General features: G+C 41.8%; 2 protein-coding genes across 2 annotated transcripts; both read right to left on the bottom strand.

Moving 5' to 3' along the window:
- Nucleotides 1-566: 566 nt before the first annotated feature.
- On the bottom strand, nucleotides 567-14,513 carry LOC106565134 (cAMP-dependent protein kinase type II-alpha regulatory subunit). The gene is made up of 9 exons (XM_082959562.1): nucleotides 13,818-14,513; nucleotides 12,325-12,464; nucleotides 10,317-10,423; nucleotides 8,635-8,788; nucleotides 8,442-8,543; nucleotides 8,167-8,241; nucleotides 8,001-8,066; nucleotides 7,595-7,733; nucleotides 567-1,026 (listed from the first exon to the last, which is right to left on the bottom strand). The coding sequence occupies exons 1-9, from the start codon at nucleotides 14,056-14,058 to the stop codon at nucleotides 902-904; spliced, it is 1,149 nt and encodes a 382-aa protein (XP_082815688.1). The 5' UTR covers nucleotides 14,059-14,513; the 3' UTR covers nucleotides 567-901.
- A 294-nt stretch (nucleotides 14,514-14,807) lies between these two features.
- On the bottom strand, nucleotides 14,808-21,268 carry slc25a20 (solute carrier family 25 member 20). Its single transcript, XM_014131916.1, has 9 exons — nucleotides 20,934-21,268; nucleotides 18,485-18,577; nucleotides 18,244-18,371; nucleotides 18,036-18,126; nucleotides 17,678-17,795; nucleotides 16,935-17,007; nucleotides 16,622-16,731; nucleotides 15,807-15,931; nucleotides 14,808-15,517 (listed from the first exon to the last, which is right to left on the bottom strand). Exons 1-9 carry the CDS (start codon nucleotides 21,033-21,035, stop codon nucleotides 15,455-15,457), a joined length of 903 nt encoding a protein of 300 aa, XP_013987391.1. The 5' UTR covers nucleotides 21,036-21,268; the 3' UTR covers nucleotides 14,808-15,454.
- Between the last annotated feature and the right edge of the window lie 1,161 nt (nucleotides 21,269-22,429).

Here is a 22,429-nt window from a genome sequence, read left to right as displayed (position 1 = left end):
TTGAAATAAATGTTTGAACATTGTGTAAATATAATCTGTATTCTGTTACGGTTCAGTAAAGGCCTACTTCATTCCTAAGGGTTATGTAACATATTGATTGATACAGGATGTGGTGTTGGGTTAGGGGACTTCCCTTCACATTGTCAAGTATTTAGAACGTTCCATTAATAATGGAATTCATTTCCATAGTTCAATAGCATTTAATCACTGATACTGTCTATCAGAGGGGTTAATGTGCATTGGAATTGTTGCATAAGTGACACAGGCCAAGTCCTTACACACACCCAGCCACCCTTGGCTTTCACACCACTTAAAGTCCAATGAACTACAGTGTGCCACAGCACATTTCAAACTTTGTTTTAATGAAAAATGTCATTGCAAAAAAAAACAAATTGCAAATTAGCAGCTTCCATTCATGCGATGACAACATATTGACCCCTTGGGTTTTCAACAGGGATTACATTTATGAAGTCCCACTATCTGCAGGTGAAACAAGTCTTGACATAAAAAAGCAAAGTACATGTTAATATTTGATTGATTGGTCATGGACCTTTAGTCAAAGTCAGTTTAAAACGGCATTTGAGGAAGCTTTATTGGGCTAGAATTATACATTAACAATTTACCAACATGGTGAAGAATACGGAAACTATCACAATGATTTAAAAAAATAAAGAAAATACTAGTAGCTAAATGTAAATAAAATGGTCAGTCATTTCACGCCATTCACGTAGTAACATGGATGTCAATTGTAGATTCTACAATTAAATGTCAAGCAGTATGTTTTGGTGTAAGTATGCACACTGTGTATAATTTAGTACTACTAAAGACAGTCTGTGTATCCACCTGTTTGTGTTCAGGAAGTACTCTTGTGTGTGACATTTCTTACAAAGACAATTATACATTAATGTTTCAAATCTACACTAGAACCAAACAGAGCTACCAGCTGGTTCTCATATTGGGAAATGTTCCTCTTCATAATCTCCTTACAGGAACCCAGCAAACGCTCAAATGCCTGAATGTCTATTACTGCAAGAGAGATGAGAAAGAGGGGGGTGTCAAGTAAAATTCTTTAAAAGGCTATTGATCTACATCCATACTGATCTACTGGGCCTGTGTTTATAAAGTGTCCTTGTGTCAGAGTGCTGATCTGGTCCCCCTTTTATTCATCATTTAAAAGACTAAACTGACCCTAGATCAGCACTCCTGAGACTAATCGGGCGCTATCGGCCCGATTCAGACTTAAGAAATGTATTCCTTTCCTATGCACGTCTCAGTAGTTGGTATTCAGATGCATAGCTGCCTAATGCTTTGCAGGCATGGTTCCCTTCACGTGCGCTGAATACATTTAATTAAACTGCTGAAAACCCTCCCACTTGCTGGGTTTTCAGTACGTTTAATTCAGATTTTCTCAACAGACTCATTAGAATATAATGGCGAGAACGGTTCAGAATGTAAATACATGCATATGTCTACTTTTCAGCACCAATTGATACATTTAAAAATACTCTGATCTTGTATATTATTTAAGGTTAGGAAAGTATTTATGAATTATAAAAAAATATTTTAGAGAACATTTTCACAAAATATATTGGTTTATCAAAAATACAGTGGTTTGATTGAACCTGGAAGTTGCCATATTCAAATTGTTCAATCCATGAAACATCGGAAGGTAAGAAAAATGTACAATAGGGGTTGACCTGAACTTGTCCAGTTGCCCTATAAATCTACCCTAATAATCCTCACTAATTATGGAACTGTGATGACAACGGTCCAGTGGTTGTGAACTGTGCGCCGTCCGCCAAGGCTCCAGGTTCAAACTGTTAACTATGGTCTGCATTCCATAATGATTCAAATAGGTTACATGTTCCAAATTAATGCAAAGCTTGTAATACGTTAGCCTAATATGATCCACTACTGGTAGCAATCCTCAGGAACAACCACACAAATGTGACAGAGGAAAGAAAGGTAAACTAATGATGTAATGGAATGATGCAAAATGTAAACGAATACACCAATGGTAACATGATATTCTCCGCCTTGTAACCAACATCAGAGAAGGCATGTTTGCGGAGGGGCGGGCATGGTTTATATAGCGAGATAGCTACTCTACTGTGGCCAAAATTTTACTGTGGGTATCAGCAAATATAATTACAAGTTTTCACAATTCATCTATGGCAAAGAAACACTATACAGTTGAAGTCCTACGTTTACATACACCTTAGCCAAATACATTTAAACTCAGATTTTCACAAATACTGACATTTAATCCTAGTAAAAATTCAGTTTTAGGTCAGTTAGGATTAGTATTAGTACTCAATTAGTATTTGGTAGGATTGCCTTTAAATTGTTTAACTTGGGTCAAACGTTTCGGTAGCCTTCCACAAGCTTCCCACAATAAATTGGGTGTATTTTGGCCCATTCCTCCTGACAGAGCTGGTGTAACTGAGTCAGGTTTGTAGGCCTCCTTGCTCACACGTATTTCAGTTCTGCCCACAAATTTTCTATAGGTGTGAGGTCAGGGCTTTGTGATGGCCACCCCAATACCTTGACTTTGTTGTCCTTAAGCCATTTTGCCACAACTTTGGAAGTATGCTTGGGGTCATTGTCCATTTGGAAGACCCATTTGCGACCAAGCTTAACTTCCTGACTGATGTCTTGAGATGTTGCTTCAATATATCCACATAAGTTTCCATCCTCATGAAGCCATCTATTTTGTGAAGTGCACCAGTCCCTCCTGCAGCAAAGCACCACCACAAGATGATGCTGCCACCCCCGTGCTTCACGGTTGGGATGGTGTTCTTCGGCTTGCAAGCCTCCCCTTTTTCCTCCAAACATAACGATGGTCATTATGGCCAAATTATGGCCTATTTTTGTTTCATCAGACCAGAGGACATTTCTCCAAAACGTACGATCTTTGTCCCCATGTGCAGTAACAAACCGTAGTCTGGCTTTTTTATAGCGGTTTTGGAGCAGTGGCTTCTTCCTTGCTGAGCGGCCTTTCAGGTTATGTCGATATAGGACTCGTTTTACTGTGGATATAGATACTTTTGTACCCGTTTCCTCAAGCATCTTCACAAGGTACTTTGCTGTTGTTCTGGGATTGATTTGCACTTTTTGCACCAAAAGTACATTCATCTCTAGGAGACAGAACGCGTCTCCTTCCTGAGCGGTATGACGGCTGCGTAGTTCCATGGTGTTTATACTTGCGTACTATTGTTTGTACAGATGAACGTGGTACCTTCAGGCGTTTGGAAATTGCTCCCAAGGATGAACCAGACTTGTGGAGGTCTACAATTTTTTTTCTGAGGTCTTGGCTGATTTCTTTTGATTTTCCCATGATGTCAAGCAAAGAGGCACTGAGTTTGAAGGTAGGCCTTGAAATACATCCACAGGTACACATCCAAATGATGTCAATTAGCCTATCAGAAGCTTCTAAAGCCATGACAACGTTTTCTGGAATTTTCCAAGCTGTTTAAAAGGCACAGCCAATTTAGTGTATGTAAACTTCTGACCCACTGGAATTGTGATACAGTGAATTATAAGTGAAATAATCTGTCTGTAAACAATTGTTGGAAAAATTACTTGTGTCATGCACAAAGTAGAAGTCCTAACTGACTTGCCAAAACTATAGTTGTTAACCAGAAATTTGTCTAGTGGTTGAAAAATGAGTTTAAATGACTCCAACCTAAGTGTATGTAAACTTCGGACTTCAACTGTATATACAACATTTTGTGGACACCTTTTTTAAATGAGTGGATTAGTCAATTTCAGCCACACCTGTTGCTGATAGGTGTATAAAATCGAGCCCACATCCATGCACTCTCCATAGACAAACATTGGCTGTAGAATGGCCTTACTGAAGAGCTCAGTGACTTTCAACATGGAGCCGTCCTAGGGTACCACCTTTCCAACAAGTCAGTTCGTCAAATTTCTGCCCTACCAGAGCTGACCCGGTCAACTGTAAGTGCTATTATTGTGAAGTGGAAACGTCTAGGAGCAACAACGGTTCAGCCGCGAAGTGGTAGGCAACACAAGCTCACAGAACGGGACCAACGAGTGCTGAAGCGCGTAAAAATCGTCTGTCCTCGGTTGCAACACTCACTCCTGAGTTCCAAACTGCCTCTGGAAGCAACGTCAGCACAAGAACTGTTAGTCGGGAGCTTCATGAAATGGGTTTCCATGGCTGAGCAGCCGCACACAAGCCTAAGATCACCATGCGCAATGCCAAGCGTCGGCTGGAGTGGTATAAAGCTTGCCGCCATTGGACTCCACAGTGGAAACGCGTTCTCTGGAGTGACGAATCACGCTTCACCATCTGGCAATGCGACGGACGAATATGGGTTTTGTGGATACCAGGAGAACGCTACTTGCCCAAATGCATAGTGCTAACTGTAGTGTTTGGTGGAGCAGTAATAATGGTCTGGGGCTGTTTTTCTTGATTCGGCCTAGGCCCTTTAGTTCCAGTGAAGGGAAATCTTAACGTTACAGCATACAATGACATTCTAGACGATTCTGTGCTTTCAACTTCGTCACAACAGTTTGGGGAAGGCCCTGTCCTGTTTCAGCATGACAATGCCCCCTGTGCACAAAGTGAGGTCCATACAGGAATGGTTTGTCGAGATTGGTGTGGAAAAACTTGACTGGCCTGACCTCAACCCCATCGAACACCTTTGGGATGAATTGGAATGCCGACTGTGAGCCAGGCCTAATCGCCCAACATCAGTGCCTGACCTCACTAATGCTCTTGTGGCTGAATGGAAGCAAGTTCTGCAGCAATGTTCCAACATCTAGTGGAAAGTCTTCCCAGAAGAGTGGAGGCTGTTATAGCAACAAAGGGAGGGACCAACTCCATATTAATGCCCGTGATTTTGGAATGAGATGTTCGAGGAGCAGGTGTCCACATATTTGTCTCCCCTTTAACTTGTATCTGGTGTTAGCTAGTTACTGGCTAGCTAGGTCTTCAGAATATTCTAAAATCCGCATAAAAACAAAGGCGCATTTTCCCACCAGAGATGTTTCCATAAAATGGACTTGTTGCAGATTAAAGGCTGTGCGAGCGCGATGATGTAGAGCAGATAAAAATAAATGTTTCGGTTAAATTCCCATGTATGGAATAAAAAATACAAGTTAAATAGGTTTCCGTCACAAGTTATATAGTGAATGTGCCCACTCTTATATTGGCAAGTGCGCTATCTGGGCGCTGTTGGCTAGAGCGCACCTGTAGTTCACATGATGAGATTATATTGACAAAAGCAAGATTATTTTTACATGTCAAACTGCAGCCAAGCATCGATTATAATGTCACCAGAATAAGACCCTGGATATTTACTGGAAAGGAGCCTCAAGCTCATCACCTTGCACTTTCAGCACCCTGTGAAGTTCTTTATAATGTATTTCTTCTGTAGCCTAATAAACTGCACGCTTTCCAGAGTCGTAGTGCGAGGACCACACAACATGTCATCGCGTGACTTCAAGTTTACTTCGATTTGATGGTTATTATATTGTTGACATTTAGAACGTTTACCAAATATATAGATTTTCTCCATCAGGCAGGTAATGACATTTTTTTTATCCGTTATTTACTTTACTCACATGAAAAGGTTGGATGGAAACCAGGTTATTGATGCAATTTCAATGTTGTTTGAGTTGCTTTGTGTATCACCAAATTAGCTTGAGATGATTTTACTGCAACACCGCACACTGTATCCAAGTTTCTTGACATAGGCGTTTCAAACAGCTGTCAGTCAATGCGAGCTCATGACAATAAACTCCCTGCCCACTCAGCCTGTCTTTTCAAACTTCCTGGTAGTTTCCCCATTTCTATTACCCCAAAATATTATGGATGCTATTTTAGTCACTCAAAATGCTATTTTACATGGGAATGACTTTTCGTGATCTTTAACACGATATAAATCGTAAAAATACAGTTAAAATTGAAATACAATCATAAATCAACTCGGTAGGTTTGGCGCTATACTATAATTTGCATATGGCTACAGAAGCCTATAGCTTGGGTCTCCACATTTCATATCTGCAAGTTATAAGGCCAACATTGCATAAACTCCACTGTGGAAAAGGTGATATGTTGATATGCTTCAGTTTGCTGTCGAAACGTTGGAAATAACATTGTTGCATCTGAGCTCCTAGAGTGTGCGGCTCTCCCTTATTTTCAAACGCTTCAGTTTGCTGTCATGTGACTGGTTTCGCATTTGTCTCCAGCGATCATAAGGTGACATAGATTTAAAAAAAAAAACATTTGTCATTTATATTTACAATCCCCTTATCCAAACGGCTTACTAATTTACCTAGTTATTATCAATAGCTCTTATCAATTCGTAAATTAGAGTGCATGGAGAATGGCAGCGGTTGAAAAAGTACTCAATTGTCATACTTGTGTAAAAGTCAAGATAACTTAATAGAAAATGACTCAATTAAAAGTCACCCAGTAAAATACTACTTGAGTAAACGTCTAAAAGTAGTTGGTTTTAAATATACTTAAGTATCAAAAGTAAATGGAATTGCTCAAAAGTAATTAAGTATCAAAAATAGAAGTGAAAGTTTAAACCATTTCCGATTGCTTATATTATAAAACACTTAAAGACACACCCTATCCCCTCAGCCCTCAAATTAAGTGAACACTTCTGATGACGTTTCATGACGTTTGACCGAGTATACACTTGCAGGGCAAGGGAGGCAGGAATTATTTTTAATGGACCATCCTTATTGTCTTTTCAGCCACCGGTAACTTGTGGGTGCTTTATATGCGCTACAGTCAATTATGATTGCATGTCTACTTATATTAAATATATAATTATTAATATACGCCTACTGTATGATAGCTAGCAAATGAATTAGCTAACTAACGTTAGCCTGCCTAGCTGGAATTTATGAAGAAGGATTTTTTTTTTCTACAATTTCCAAAAGATACCCAAACAAAAATATATTTACTTTTTACGAGACCTGTTTGTGCTGTCATTTGCATTAGTAGCACTATTTCTAACTTATTTGCATTCGTTTTTACTTACACTTGTATGTTGACTTCTCCATTGATGTTGTTTTGAAGTTTTCGTTGACTTTTCTTAGCGGATGTACAATCGTCACGAATTGAATTATGGGGAGTTATACAGTCGCAAAGCCGACTTAAAACGACGGCTGAGGGCCTTACATTGCAAACTTCCCTTGCTTGGCTAATCATTTGCGCCAAGATGGCGACGGGGATTCCCCCAAGGGCATAAAATAAGTAGATTGCTCAACCTTATTCATCGTTTCATTGCACATAAAGGTGGTGGAATTATGAGGGAATTAAGTCAAGGTCAGAATACTGTAGACACACCTCCGTCACACCTTCATTTCTTAGATCTCCACCCAAAACGGAATAGCGGGTGAGTAGCATGCTATTCTCATGCTTAAATTCTAGGTCCGAATACGCGTAGTGAGAAAGGTGCATGGAACGGGAATTCCGTTTCATTTACGCATGAATACAGTCCATGATCTATTCATTTTTGACTGCTTTAGACAGACAGAGAGAATGACCATGAATATCAATTTTCACGACTGAAGAGTAATGGTTTGTATGTGTGTACATACAACGTACCCAAGCACTTGGTAACTCCCACGGCGTAGACGGATGCTGCACGTGGTTTGTTGGTGACCAGAGCCAGCTCTCCAAAGTATTGGCCCCTAGAACAGCGTGCAATCTCCACCTCTGCATTACCCTGCTGTCCTGCCTTTGTCTAGGTAGGGAGATGTAGACATGATGATGATACTGCTGTAACCGATTCCATATCTAACAATTACAGTTATCCTTTCCTTATCTACCACCCAAACTGATACATTCATTTTACTAGCTGCGAAAGCAGGAAAGCCAGTCATACCACATTCCAAAGAAGCTACACATACAATACATACAGTGCCTTGCAGCAGGTACCCACAGCAAACTCGTTATTTATACAGTAGATCTAACACACCACCTAGGGAAGGGAAAAAACATGTACACCTACTTTGCTTATTATCATGATCTTCACCTCCCCAGACTCCACAATGTAGAAGCAATCTGCCTTATCCCCCTAAGAGTGCAGAAATGCAGTGGAATCGGCAGTGATACAGTACGAAGTAAAGAAGAATTGTAATCAAATATAAATAATGTACAGTAAAAGTCGACAATACCTGTGTTAAGATGCACTCCCCATCTCTGAACACTCTCATTCCCACGACATCAACAATCTTCATCCTCTCAGAGAGCTGAGGAAGAGCAAGATGACAGACGACGGTGTGATAAAAGTATACATTGATCTTTACATGCATTCTGAGAGGAAAGATTGTTTACAATGGATTCTGTGTGTGCAATGTGATTCATTCTCTTATGGTGTCCTTTGAAACAAACTGCACAGTACACTTTTATTGTGAAGCACTTTAAGATGCTGTGGTCAAATGAAACAGACCTCGAGAGACTTTAGAAGGGGTACACACTCAATGAAGGCTTCGTACATCTTCCTCTTCTTGGCATTGTTTTTCACTATGAGTCTATGAAATGTGGCCCGATCCTAAAACGTACACATACCAGTTACTCATCTCTCACTGAAAAAAACCCCACACGTATAAAGTAGGATTGTTCGGTCTCCTACTGTGACTCACCAGTCCCCACAGTGCCCCCTCCTGGTTGGCCATGATGGTGGCAGCACGTGGGGTGTTGTACATGAGCGCCAGCTCCCCAAAACTGCCCTTGTTGTCATACTTCCCCACACATTTCCCAACTCCGTCAATCAGCACAATAATATCATACACGCCCCTACAACACACAGAGGTACACAAGACATCAGAGCAATCATAGGACATCACATTCACATTAGTGGTGGTCAGTGCTGTTTAAGATGAGGGAGGACGTATTTATTTTATAAGCATGGCCTTATTTCTATTACAGCATATTGGATGACTGTCATTCATATTCCATTCACACAGCTCAATGTAAAATCGATGGGTTTCGGCTACTACGCGATACTCGCATTTGTCATATACTCATCACGAGGTTGCTAAAACCTAGCCTGCAAATTAAAGTTTATAATATAGTTGTACAGGTCAAGAGACAAATTGTAGTAATCAAGGTGACAGACAGTGACACATTCAATACCGCCTTGCATACTCTTGCCTGTATTTAGCTGATCTGGGGTGTAAGCATTAGTCCAAAATGAGAGTTTCTATTGTACAAATTCAGGTAGGTCCCTCCCCGCTTCTTTCTCTTTGCTTCTGTTTAAGAAACATTTTGCAACAAAATCGGCACAATAAATACACCCCTGATCAGCCGCACACTCAGTTAACTTTCATAGCAGCCACATACAAACAGCATGATCTCTTTGCTCGTTATTCCTTCTTGCATCTATGGGCTCTCCTATCACCTTTTCCCTATGCTTTTGGATTTCAGTGCACAACACAACAGCTGTCTATAACCAGCCGCAAAAACCTCTCGAAGCCAAACTTTCATACCATAACCACTAACCGCTACACAGCCTGCATTGTTGTCACCATATTAATGTTATAGTCAACAAACTAGAGCTACTGCGTTTGTAAACCCACAAGCCAATTAATGCATACAATCACGCAGTACAGTGTACAGCAAGCAGTTTAGCAGTTACACAGGCAGTGGCAATACATTTCTAAAACCGAAAGTTTATCTTGTCTTGAAAGAGTTGCAATGTTGGATAGCCTTAGTCAGCTAGCTAACATAAATAGCGTTCATCTCTGTTTGAGTCAGGTTGTGAGTAGGCTAAATTAGCTGCATTAGCTAAGTAAGTAAAAGGTAAACTAAGAAGAAAAACATTACAACGAAATATAGCTAGCTCTCTCTCTCTCTGCTGCTTCTTCTTCTTCTTAATTGTTGAAGAAATTAATTTGTCAAAACTGTTCAACTATTGTTTTTCTCTCTCTTTGAGTCAACTACTCACCACACTTCATGCACTGCAGTGCCAGCTAGCTGGAGCTTATGCTTTCAGTACTAGATTCATTCTCTGATCCTCGTGATTGGATGGAGTCAATGTACCCAGAGGAGGACAGAAAATAGCTTACCTCCGGCTACACCATGGAGGGTGCTTTTGAGGCTACTGTAGACCTTCATTGCCAAACAGTGTTTTAATCAGTTATTTGGTGACGTGAATAAAAAAAGATAGCTTTTTTTGTTTCACAATTTTTTTTCTTTCTGAAATTCACTGAGGATGGTCCTCCCCTTCCTCCTCTGAGGAGCCTCCACTGATTCAAATAATTAGGCCTAATGCCTCTCACAGAAAAAAGATAGATTCAATACACACACACACACACACACACACCTCTCTATGACATAGAAGTTGTCTCCGTCGTCCCCCTGGTCTATGATGTGCTCCTGTGGTTTGACCAATACCTCAAACATGCCATCCAGCACCTCTGAGAACTGCTCCTGAAAGAGAGAAACAACACTCATACATTATGTTTGTGTGTGTGTGAGCATTCTAAACTGGGACACCCAGCAACAAGCTTCACACAAATATACTGATTATACGATTCTACTGAGTTACAGTTCATATAAGGAAATCAGTTGATTGAGATGAATTCATTAGACCTTAATCTATTGATTTCACATGATTGGGCAGGAGCGCAGCCATGAGTGTGCCTGGGAGGGCATAGGCCCACCCACTTGGGAGCCAGGTCCACCCACTGGGGAGCAAGGCCCAACAAATCAGAATGAGTTTTTCCCCACAAAAAGGCTTTATTACAGACAAAAATACTCCTCAGTTTCATCAGCTGTCTTGGTGGCTGGTCTCAGACGATCCCGCAGGTGATGAAGCCAGATGTGGAGGTCCTGGGCTGGTTAAATGTGGTCAGCGGTTGTGAGGCCTGTTGGACGTACTGCCAAATTCTCTAAAACGACGACGGAGGTGGCTTATGGTAGAGAAATGGTGATTGCCTACGGAGCTGTGAAGGGAACTGCACCTCCATACCTTCAGGCTCTGATCAGGCCCTACACCCAAACAAGGGCACTGCGTTCATCCACCACTGGCCTGCTGGCCCCCCTACCTCTGAGGAAGCACAGTTCCCGCTCAGCCCAGTCAAAACTGTTCGCTGCTCTGGCACCCCAATGGTGGAACAAGCTCCCTCACGACGCCAGGACAGCGGAGTCAATCACCACCTTCCGGAGACACCTGAAACCCCACCTCTTTAAGGAATACCTAGGATAGGATAAAGTAATCCTTCTAACCCCCCCCCCCCCCTTAAAATATTTAGATGCACTATTGTAAAGTGGTTGTTCCACTGGATATCATAAGGTGAATGCACCATTTTGTAAGTCGCTCTGGATAAGAGCGTCTGCTAAATGACTTAAATGTAAATGTAATGTAAATGTAAATGAACATTAAATTCTCTGGCAACATCTCTGGTGGACATTCCTGCTGTCAGCATGCCAATTGCATGCTCCCTCAAATCTTGAGACATCTGTGGAATTGTGTTGTGTGACAGAACTGCACATTTTAGAGTGGCTTTTTATTGTCCCCAGCACCCGGAGCACCAAGTCTAGGTCGAAGAGGCTTCTAAACTGCTTCTACCCCCAAGCCATAAGACTCCTGAACATCTAATCAAATGGCTACCCAGACTATTTTCATTGCCTCCCGCCCCCTCTTCTACGCTGCTGCTACTCTCTGTTATTATCTATGCATAGTCGTTTTAATAACTCGACCTACATGTACATATTACCTCAATTACCTCGACACCGGTGCCCCTGCACATTGACTCTGTACTGATACCCCCTGTATATAACCCCGCTATTGTTATTTACTGCTGCTGTTCTTATCTCTTATAACTGCATTGTTTGTTATGGGCTTGTAAGTAAGCATTTCACTGTAAGGTCTACACCTGTTGTATTCGGCGCATGTGACAAATACAATTTGATTTGAAGGTGCACCTGTGTAATGATCATGCTGTTTAATCAGTTTCTTGATATGCCACACCTGTCAGGTGGATGGATTATCTTGACAAAGGAGAATTGCTCACTAACAGGGATGTAAACAAATATGTGCATAGAATTTGAGAGAAATAAGCTTTTTTGTGCGTATGGAAAATGTTTGGGATCTTTTATTTCAGCTCATGAAACATGGGACCAACACTTTACATGTTGCGTTTATATCTTAGTTCAGTATAAATCAATACAAACTCCAATGTGTTAGGATGACTATTGAGAGGGTGTTTGTTTCGTTCATAACCGAACATAAGATAAAATAACTCTAACAGGAAGACTAACTGTATTTCCTCTTAACTTAGAAGTAATTCTCAATACCTGAAGACAGAGGCTTGAATACAATACTTTACCTGGTCGAGGGTTTTAAACAGTAATATATCTCGACAGGCGTCCTGGAGTCTGCGACGCTGCTCATCTGATTTGGGGTGTACCACCCTTGGCTCAAAGTCATCATCCTCATCATCGTCTGGGTTGTAGGCCTCCGCACACACTGGGGGGGGGGGGGGGGGAGAAAACACTGTGACACACACTGAGGACAAACAAATACTCCCAAAGGGAATGTTGTGACTGTAACACACAAGTGAGAGACAGAAATAAGATTCTTCATACACTGCATATAATGGATGCAAAACCCAATGATGAGGCTCACCAGATACTCTGCGACTGTATTTATTTGGGGTGGGAGGTGGCACTAGAGAAAGAGAGAGATGTTTCAGTGCTGGAAATGAAGTTGGTTTCACTGAACATCAATATTAGTTGTTCTTATGAATCATTTGACACACTTTAGCTTACACCCAATTATTTTTGACCCCTTTTTCATGATATCCAAATTGGTAGTTACAGTCTTGTCCCATTGCTGCAACTATCTTACGGACTCGGTAGAGGCGAAGGTCAAGAGCCATCCGTTCTCCGAAACACGACCCTGCCAAGCCGCACTGCTTCTTAACACACTGCTCGCTTAACCCGGAAGCCAGCCACACCAATGTGTCGGAGGAAACACCATCCAGCTGGCGACCGAAGTCAGCTTGCAGGCGCCCAGCCCGCCACAAGGAGTCACTAGAGCGCGATGAGACAAGGAAATGCCGGCCAAACCCTCCCCTAACCCGGACGACACAGCCAATTGTGCGGCGCCTCTTAGGTCTCCCAGTCGGCTGCGACACAGCTTGGGATCAAACCCAGGTCTGTAGTGATGCCTCAAGCACTGCGATGCAGTGCCTTAGACAGCTGCGCCACTCGGGAGGCTGAGCTTACACCCAATTCTGTCTAAATATAGTTACATAGATACATCCAACAGTAAATGAGTAGGGGATGGTACTACTACCATGCCAGATACATTCTCTTATTTTCTCCCTTAACCATTTTTGTCAGAGTACAGCAGCTGATTTATCAAAAGTGGTTGAGACACCCTCAAACAAACGTTCATTATCTCATGTTGCTTTAAATAGGCTACTGAATAATGAAATAAATCAGGACAAATAGCTATTCAGTAGGCTAAAACCCCAGTAGCATCCTATCATCTGATAACCTCTGGAAATGGAAGAGAAAATCACATGACTACAGGGGCCCTCACGTTACAATGAGAACTCATTCAACTGGCATGCAGATGACTTAAAAAGGACTTCATAGTATTATCGAATAGAGACTAATATCATAATGATTCATTATGCATTCTGTGCGCTTATTTATGTAGCCTATTATGTGTGCAAGTGGGAGCGAGTAAAAAGTTATAATAATTAAGTAAAAAGGTTATAACAGAAATAAAGAACATGGGAAATGATTAAAATATATTTAATAATCAAATCATGAAGATTATTGTAAAATAGAGATGCCAAATGTCACTCACTATAGTCATCAGAGTCCTCATCTTCATCGGATTCAAACGAATTACCATCAAAAGCCACCTCCTTTCGGGCAGAATTGACAGGGCTGTCTTTAGCATGTTTGTCGTGTTTTCGGCTCTCTTGAAGACGCGTGAAATATTGGATTGCGAATTCAACCAAATCTGTCGGTCTGCGCCGTAGTACCTCCACAGTGTATCCTTGCAGCATGTCCTTCAAACCAACAGGTATCTCGATGCTCATCATAGAACTATGGTAGCCTATAATGATCTTGGACAAGTTAAAAATACAAATTTGAGTAAAACAATCTGCCTAATCCATAACAATAGGCCTAAAAAATATCACATAACTATAATAATCAAGAATTTCCAAGACCAGGGATTTGTCAAACTTAGCCCAGGCCAAGTCATAAAGTATGCTAAATAGCATAAGTAGTACAAATACAATAGCATTTGAATATAACCTTCAGTGTCTGTCCAATATAAAATGCATTCCCTGATATCCAGTGTTGCCAAGGCTATGTGAGAATAAAGAGCCAGATCAATGATCAGCGGCCATGGCAAATATCGAAGTATAGGCAAACATAAATACATTTACTAAAAACTACCATTGACAGCTATCAAACAAATTGTAACCAATTTACCGACCTCCTTGCAATGTAGCCTTTCGAATATTAGTTATGGTCTGATATTATGCATACTTTGCTAAATGCTCACAGCGCGGTTCTGCCCCCCCCCCCCCCCCCCCCCATTTTAATCCACTCCCAGTCCGCGTCTACTGGTTGATTGACGGGTCTACGGGTTTCCGCATTTAGACTAGAAGCAGCGTATCGGAAAGTATTGACCGGGCGTAACTAGGCTGTCACAACTTTTCAGATCAAATGTAATTCATGCCTGTCTAGGCCTATTGTGTATCAGACCTTGACGGCGAGGTGCTCAGTAAATATATAGTTATACACGTGTAATAAGATGCTCTAATTGGAAATTAGAAATAGATCATGATTTCATTGTATTTATTTACATACATAATGACACATACAAACATGAGACAATGGCCCAATGAGGGTTCTCCATGTTGTGGCATAAGTTACATCTGCAACAACCTTGGAGAAAAGTATTATTCATTCATTCATTAATAAATCAACTATCAATTTCCAATGCAATGATTTGGTTTTATTGGATCACAGTTTGGAATGAGACTATTCAGGGATGTTTTAATGTACTGGTATGTTTTAAAAGCCATATGTTTTGTGTTTAAACACACACGCAGAGACACACACAGAGAGAGATACACGCACACACAGGGCATACCAACACACATTATACGCAACCTGTGAAAATGTACCAATTCCCTGATATGCAGACTCACTCTGAGTGAGTAAAGGCACATGTTCAATTCACAAATGTTCTAATTAAAAACACAAAAAAAACCTAAACAAATGCAAGTAAAACACCAGGGAGTGAGAACAATGTGTGTGTCCCCCCTCTGCCCACCTCTACAATGTGTGCGTCTTTCTCAGTCTGTATGCCAGTCAGACGTTCAATGTGTACCTCTGCGTAAGTGTATGTATGTGAGTACTGTCGGCCTCCACTGTGTTAGTGAGTTCTGTCTCTGACGTCTAAGCCTGGGCCGTGGACAGGCATCACAGACCGGGTGCTGCCCAGTTCAGGAACTTCATGGCCATTTCAAACCCAAGGAAACAAGCCTAAGGGGAGAAAAGATCAATGTGGTCACCATTAACTGACTTCATGAAAAGTGTAACATTTCTACAGGCAAGGGGTATTATGACTGTAGAATGCAGGTGATTTAAAAAGGTTTGTGCACTAAACCATACTGTTTATTCTGCGTATGATATGCTGTAATTGAGTGGTAATAGGAGATCAGTGAGTATGGTGGACGTAGCATGTGTGAGTACCATCTCTGACTGACCAGTGAGTGTGATGAGAGTTAAACAGACCGTATGTGCTGTATGTGAGTAGAGCGTGTGTACTCACTGCATTGGCGGGGAAAGCTCGGAGCATGACAGCGGTGAAACCTTTGTACAGAGAGGCCACGCCCTCCTCCCTTAGCAGCTCTCGTAGAACGTCCCGGAAACCATTAGGGTACTTCCCTTCAGGGGCTGGGAGGAGAGAGAGAGGGCTCCAGTCATACTACTGTTTTACACAGTACACTTAAGGCATGCTTCCCAACCGAAACAGTTCTGAAGAGTTTATGACGACATTTTGTGACGTTTTTGTTCATTTTGGACTTCGGCTAGGTTTTTTTTAGGGCTGTCCGGGCACACAATTTTTTTTCTGGAGGCAAGCTGAAGTTCGGAGCCCACACCAGATTTGTTGACTTACCTTAGATTCATTCTGACTATTTTGAGGAAGTGTATACTGTCTACGGCGTTTCAAAATGGACAAATAGTACTATTGCCGCTTTCTTCCCTCGTTTTTCAAGCAAAGGTCTTTTAAGGGAGTATGCGAGCACACTCGTTCGGTCAGGCTAGCTGAGTTTGGGCTAGGCGCCAGCCGAACTGAAAAACGCTAACGCCTTTAGTCACTCTACTACTCTAAACCAAACAGACAGTACGGTTGGTAAGCGATATACTGTATACTACAGTTAGAATTTAAATTCAGGAAGTAAACTGAATTTCTAATTCTACTTCCATTTTTCCACAATGATTTCTATGAGGAAAATGTAAAAATGGAATTGTAATTTCAGTTTACTTCCGGAATTGACTGAATTGCCCCAACCTGGTAAGAAATACATATTACACAGTATTTACACCAAAAATGGGGCTTAGTCAGAAATGCCAAAGACACACCTGTCTGGAAGCGAGACTTGAGTACGTCGGGGGGAATGGCCACGGCCCAGTTAAAGATTCCTGCCATCCCTCCAGCAAATAGAACACTAGGAACACTCAGCTCATTGGGGCTGTGGAACAACCAATCACCAATTCATTACAAACAACACATATGCCATGACATAAAGAAATTACACGGCACACAAACAATAACACAGATAAACAGCTAATCATACATAGATTCACAAAACAGCTGTAAAATATATTTTGTGGGGACAAAGACACATGTGCTTAGGGTTTCATTTGCATACACACACAGTAAACACACATTCACCTCTTGCCCTCTGGTGTGAGGAGGCGCTTCAACCATTCATAGGTCATGAAATACATCCCACTGGCTGGCACGTCTGAGAAACAAGGTAAGAAACTGTCAGAATTACTGGCAAAGACTCAGTGGGGTCTTAATTACACAATCACTACTGAACACAAGTATCTAGATAAAGAGTTAGATATCAGAGACACGGGTATAAGACTTACACTGAGTGTACAAAACATTAGGAACATGACAGACTGACCAGGTGAATCCAGGTGAAAGCTTACTGATGTCACTTGTTAAATCCACTACAATCAGTGTAGATGAAGGGGAGGAGACAGCTTAAAGAAGGATTTTTAAGCCTTGAGTTCAATTGAGATATGGATTGTGTATGTGTGCCATTCAGAGGGTTAACGGGCAAGACAAAATATTTAAGTGCCTTTGAACGGGGTATGGTAGTAGGTGCCAGGAGCACTGGTTTGAGTGTGTCAAGAACTGCAACGTTGCTGGGTTCACGCTCAACAGTTTCCCGTGTGTGTCAAGAATGGTCCACCACCCAAAGAACATCAAGCAAACTTGACACATCTGTGGGAAGCATTGGAGTCCACATGGGCCAGCATCCCTGTGGAACGCTTTCGGCATCTTGTCGAGTCCATGCCCCAACTAATTGAGGCTGTTCTGAGGGCAAAAAGGGGGGTGCAACTCAATATTAGGAAAGTGTTCCTCATGTTTGTACACTCAGTGAATATTCAGTCAGGAAGTACCTCTCATGAGGGTGAGAGCAGTGCCTCTGTAGATTCCCCTGATCCCACTCTCTTTGTACAGCTGCTTCACACAGTCCATGGGCCCAGCATACTTCACCTCCCCTTTGGCCGCCTGGATCTGTACACACATCCACACATAACATGTAATGTAACCAACTAGGTTGGAACCCTTGGCCTTCTTCATGCCACGAGACTGTGTTAGCCCAGGGAACGTAAGTCTTCCGGTCTATGGCAAGGCTCCTTATCACGTGAGTGCGGTTCACTGAAACGCATCTCCTTTGACCTCAGCCTGTTATCCAAAACCCAGTTAACCTAATCCTTGTTAACCTACGTTCAGTTCTGTAAGTGCGTTCCTCACCTGTAGGAGACACTTGATACGTTCTCCAGGGGCCATGATGGCTGTGGTGAACACGCCTGACAGCATGCCGGCAGCAAACAGCTGTGGATACCTGAGAGGGACAGCAGATGGTAATGCACAACACACACACAAGCATACATCCGCCCGCACACAATTTCACCATATAAAAAAAATGGGGAAGACACTCTACTATGGAACAATCACCTACGTAAGGACATCGTCAGGGGTTTTCTGTTGTAGTTTCTTGCCCAGGCCAAAGCCGAAGAAGCAGACAGCGAACATGGGCGTGACTCCAATGATAGGGGCTGCCATGCCTTTGTACAGGCCTTTGAACCCCTGTTGTAGAGAACATGAGAGAGAGAAGGAATGAATAAGAGAGAGCAAAGAGTGGTGAACAAACAAATACATTGAATGGAAAACCAAAAAGCCATACACCTACTATTACCCACCTCTTTGGCAAGGGTCTGTTTGAAACAATCAAAGGTGCCTCTATACAGGGGGCTCTCGCCAGGGCCGGGCACAGGCATGGTCTGAATGCGCACCTAAGAGAGAGGAGGATATGAACAGACTCACCCTAAAGGCCTACACACATGACATTACTTATGTATAGATTAAGAGATATATAAGTACCAGTCAAAAGTTTGGACACCCCTACTCATTCAAGGGTTTTTCTTTATTTTTACTATTTTCTACATTGTAGAATAATAGTGAAGACATCAAAACGATGATATGACACAAATAATCATATAGTAACCACAAACGTGTTAAACAAATCAAAATATATTTTAAATTCTTCAAAGTAGCCACCCATTGCACACTCTTGGCATTCTCTCAACCAGCTTCATGAGTGATGCTTTTCCAACAGTCTTCAAGGAGTTCCCACATATGCTGAGCACGTGTTGGCTGCTTTTCCTTCACTCTGCGGTCCAACTCATCCCAAACCCTCTCAATTTGGTTGAAGTCGGGTGATTGTGGAGACCAGGTCATCTGATGCAGCACTCCATCACTCTCCTTCTTGGTCAAAAAGCCCTTACAAAGCCTGGAAGTGTGTTGGGTCATTGTCCTGTTGAAAAACAAATGATAGTCCCAATAAGCCCAAACTCGATGGGATGGCGTATTGCTGCAGAATGCTGTGGTAGCCATGCTGGTTAAGTGTGCCTTGAATTCTAAATAAATCACAGACAGTGTCACCAGCAAAGCACCCCCACACCATCACACCCCCTCTTCCATGCTTCACGGTGGGAACCACACATGCGGACATCATCCGTTCACCTACTCTGCATCTCACAAAGACACGGTGGTTGGAACCAAAAATCTTAAATTTGGACTCATCAGACCAAAGGACAGATTTCCACAGGTATAATGTTCATTGCTCGTGTTTCTTGGCCCAAGCAAGTCTCTTTTTCTTTTTGGTGTCCTTTAGTAGTGGTTTCTTTGCAGCAATTCGACCATGAAGGCCTGATTCATGTAGTCTCCTCTGAACAGTTGATGTTGAGATGCGTCTGTTAATTGAACTCTGTGAAGCATTTATTGTGTTGCTACAATCTGAGGTGCATTTAACTCTAATGAACGTATCCTCTGCAGCAGAGGTAACTCTGAGTCTTCCTTTCGTGTGGCGGTCCTCATGAGAGCCAGTTTTATCATAGCGCTTGAAATGTTCCGGATTGACTGACCTTCATGTCTTAAAGTAATGATGGAATGTTGTTTCTCTTTGATTATTTGAGCTGTTCGTGCCATAATATGGACTTGATCTTCTACCTCTATATACCACCTCCATCTTGTCACAACACAACTGATTGGCTCAAATGCATTATGTAAAGAAATTCCACAAATGTACTTTTAACAAGGCACACCTGTTAATTGAAATGCATTCCAGGTGACTACCTCATGAAGCTGGTTGAAAGAATGCCAAGTGTGTGCAAAGCTGTCATCTGTGATCTTCGCATGTGTGGTTCCCACCGTGAAGCACGGAGGAGGTGGTGTGATGGTGCTTTGCTGGTGACACTGTCTGTGATTTATTTAGAATTCAAGGCACAATTAACCAGCATGGCTACCAAAGCATTCTGCAGTGATACGCCATCCCATCTGGTTTGCGCTTAGTGGGACAATCATTTGTTTTTCAACAGGACAATGACCCAAAACACACCTCCAGGCTGTGTAAGGGCTATTTGACCAAGGAAAGTGATGGAGTGCTGCATCAGATCACCCGACCTCAACCCTCATGAAGCTGGTTGAGAAAATGCCAAGAGTGTGCAAAGCTGTCATCAAGGCAAAGGGTGGCTACTTTGAAGAATCTAAAATATATTTTAAATTTGTTTAGCACTTTTTTGATTACTACACGATTCCATGTGTGTTATTTCATAGTTTTGATGCCTTCACTATAATTCTAAAATGTAGAAAATAGTAAAAATAAAACCCCTGGAATGTTTTGTTTAATTAACCTTTTGAAATTGTACAAACATATATAGGAGTTGGTTTATACATTTAAAATGCATATTAAGCACATGCCAAGCACACAGGATAAAAATAATTACCGAAAATAAGTAAACCTTTTACAGTGTGTATTTCTTACTTCCTATAAGTGGCTCATGTGATAATTCACCTGTAATGACAGGCCAGTCACTGTCATAGGGTTAATGTTGTGCAATATGACAGAAATTGACATAGGTCAAAGGTCTAATGTTACACTCGACCTCGCTCATTGGGTTAACTGACAGTCCCTTGAAAATGTCAGGAGCTCTATCAAATGTAAACAGCCACGACACTCACACCCAGTAACCAATTATACATCTGAATTCTGCGTGCAGCAAATAACAATTCAAGTTAGGCTCGTGAGGCAAGATATTATTAACAGCTAGCTAGATGAGGAATGAGTTACTTTGAGAAATAAATAATTACTTTTATGGTATCAAGTGGATGTCCTGCGAAGACCAAGCAGACACCCCCAAAACCCCCAGCAAAGAAGTTCTTCCCTGGACTTATCGCCTGCTGTTTAGACATGGTTTCTGTTCAAGAAAAGACAGCTAACGAGAAAAGAAAAACACAAAATGTTGCGTCGTTACGATCCGTAACTAGTTGGGAAAATAACTATCTAGCTAACAGGTTAACCCTGTGTAACCACTGTCGGTTCAAATGAAAGGTATATTTCTTGACAGCTACAGTAGTGTCATCCAATGTGGACCTTTCACCCAGATAAATGCCCGGACCGAATTGTCTGTTACACAAATGCTTTGGTTCTTCTTCATTTAGCGTCCGACCTTCTACTTTGATGAGGTTTAACGGCAGTTGGCATCCAATAAATGTTGCATTACCGCCACCTACTAGACTGGGGTATAACTCCCTTATACTTTGCTTGAAATAAATAAATAAAACAAATACCTTACCATCTAACACTAAACTCACCAAAAATAAATAAATACCATACTCCACTATTTAAATCTATTTAGTCCTACTTCAGACCAACAGCCTGAATGGATGGGACACCACCACTTAACAAACCCTGTAACTCTTCTGACGTCAAATGTTGCACACCCAAATACCTCTCTGCAGCTGCCACCAAAACTTCTATTTTCCACGACTTATGTTCCATCCCTGCAGTACAGTTGATAACCATTGCTATAAATGCCAAAAATCCAATCTTACTGAAACATATATAACTTGTTGGCCTATCCCTCTGTACTGTTACAGATCTACTACTCACACCACTCCTCTCAGGTCCCTCCCCCTTGACCCACCATCCTCTACTTTCTTCACTGCCTCAGCGTATGACAAGTTCTGCACTACTCTAACCCTGGAAACCTCAACCTGCCTCTCTCACACGGGACATTACTGATCCCCAGCCCCATGGGCACCACTACAATTAACCCATACCACTACTTTCCCCAATGTTACACATTCCTTTGTCTCATGCCCTTGCACACTTCTCACACCTAGGTATTTGGTATTTTATTAGGATCCCCATTAGCTGTTGCAAAAGCAGCCGCTACTTTTCCTGGGGTCCACACAAAACACGAAACATAATACAGAACGACGTAATACAGATCAATAGAGAAGAACAGCTCAAGGACAGAACTACATACATTTTTTTAAAAGGCACACGTAGCCTACATATCAATACATACACAAACTATCTAGGTCAAATAGGCGAGAGGCGTTGTGCCGTGAAGTGTTGCTTTATCTGTTTTTTGAAACCAGGTTTGCTGTTTATTTGAGCGATATGAGACGAAAGTGAGTTCCATGCAATTAGGGCTCTATAGAATACTGTACGCTTTCTTGAATTTGTTCTGGATTTGGGGACTGTGAAAATACCCCTGGTGGCATGTCTGGTGGGATAATTGTGTGTGTCAGAGCTGTGTGTAAGTTGACTATGCAAACAATTTGGGATTTCCAACACA

The sequence above is a fragment of the Salmo salar genome, chromosome 12 (genome assembly GCF_965601325.2).
Source record: "Salmo salar chromosome 12, fSalSal1, whole genome shotgun sequence".
Classification (NCBI taxonomy): Eukaryota; Metazoa; Chordata; class Actinopteri; order Salmoniformes; family Salmonidae; genus Salmo; species Salmo salar.
This window is presented reverse-complemented; position numbering and strand designations above follow the sequence as displayed.

Excerpts from the sequence above, each read along its gene's own strand:
- LOC106565134 (XM_082959562.1), bottom strand. The coding sequence starts at position 14,058 with ATGATGAGCATCGAGATACCTGTTGGTTTGAAGGACATGCTGCAAGGA. Across the intron at positions 7,734-8,000 it reads AGATCATGATAATAAGCAAA|ACAAAGGCAGGACAGCAGGG; the intron begins GTAGGTGTACAT and ends CTCCCTACCTAG. Across the intron at positions 1,027-7,594 it reads GGGAGTTACCAAGTGCTTGG|TAATAGACATTCAGGCATTT; the intron begins GTACGTTGTATG and ends TCTCTCTTGCAG.
- slc25a20 (XM_014131916.1), bottom strand. The coding sequence starts at position 21,035 with ATGTCTAAACAGCAGGCGATAAGTCCAGGGAAGAACTTCTTTGCTGGG. Across the intron at positions 17,008-17,677 it reads TGCTCTCACCCTCATGAGAG|ACGTGCCAGCCAGTGGGATG; the intron begins GTACTTCCTGAC and ends CTTGTTTCTCAG. Across the intron at positions 16,732-16,934 it reads CTCACACCAGAGGGCAAGAG|CCCCAATGAGCTGAGTGTTC; the intron begins GTGAATGTGTGT and ends GTTGTTCCACAG.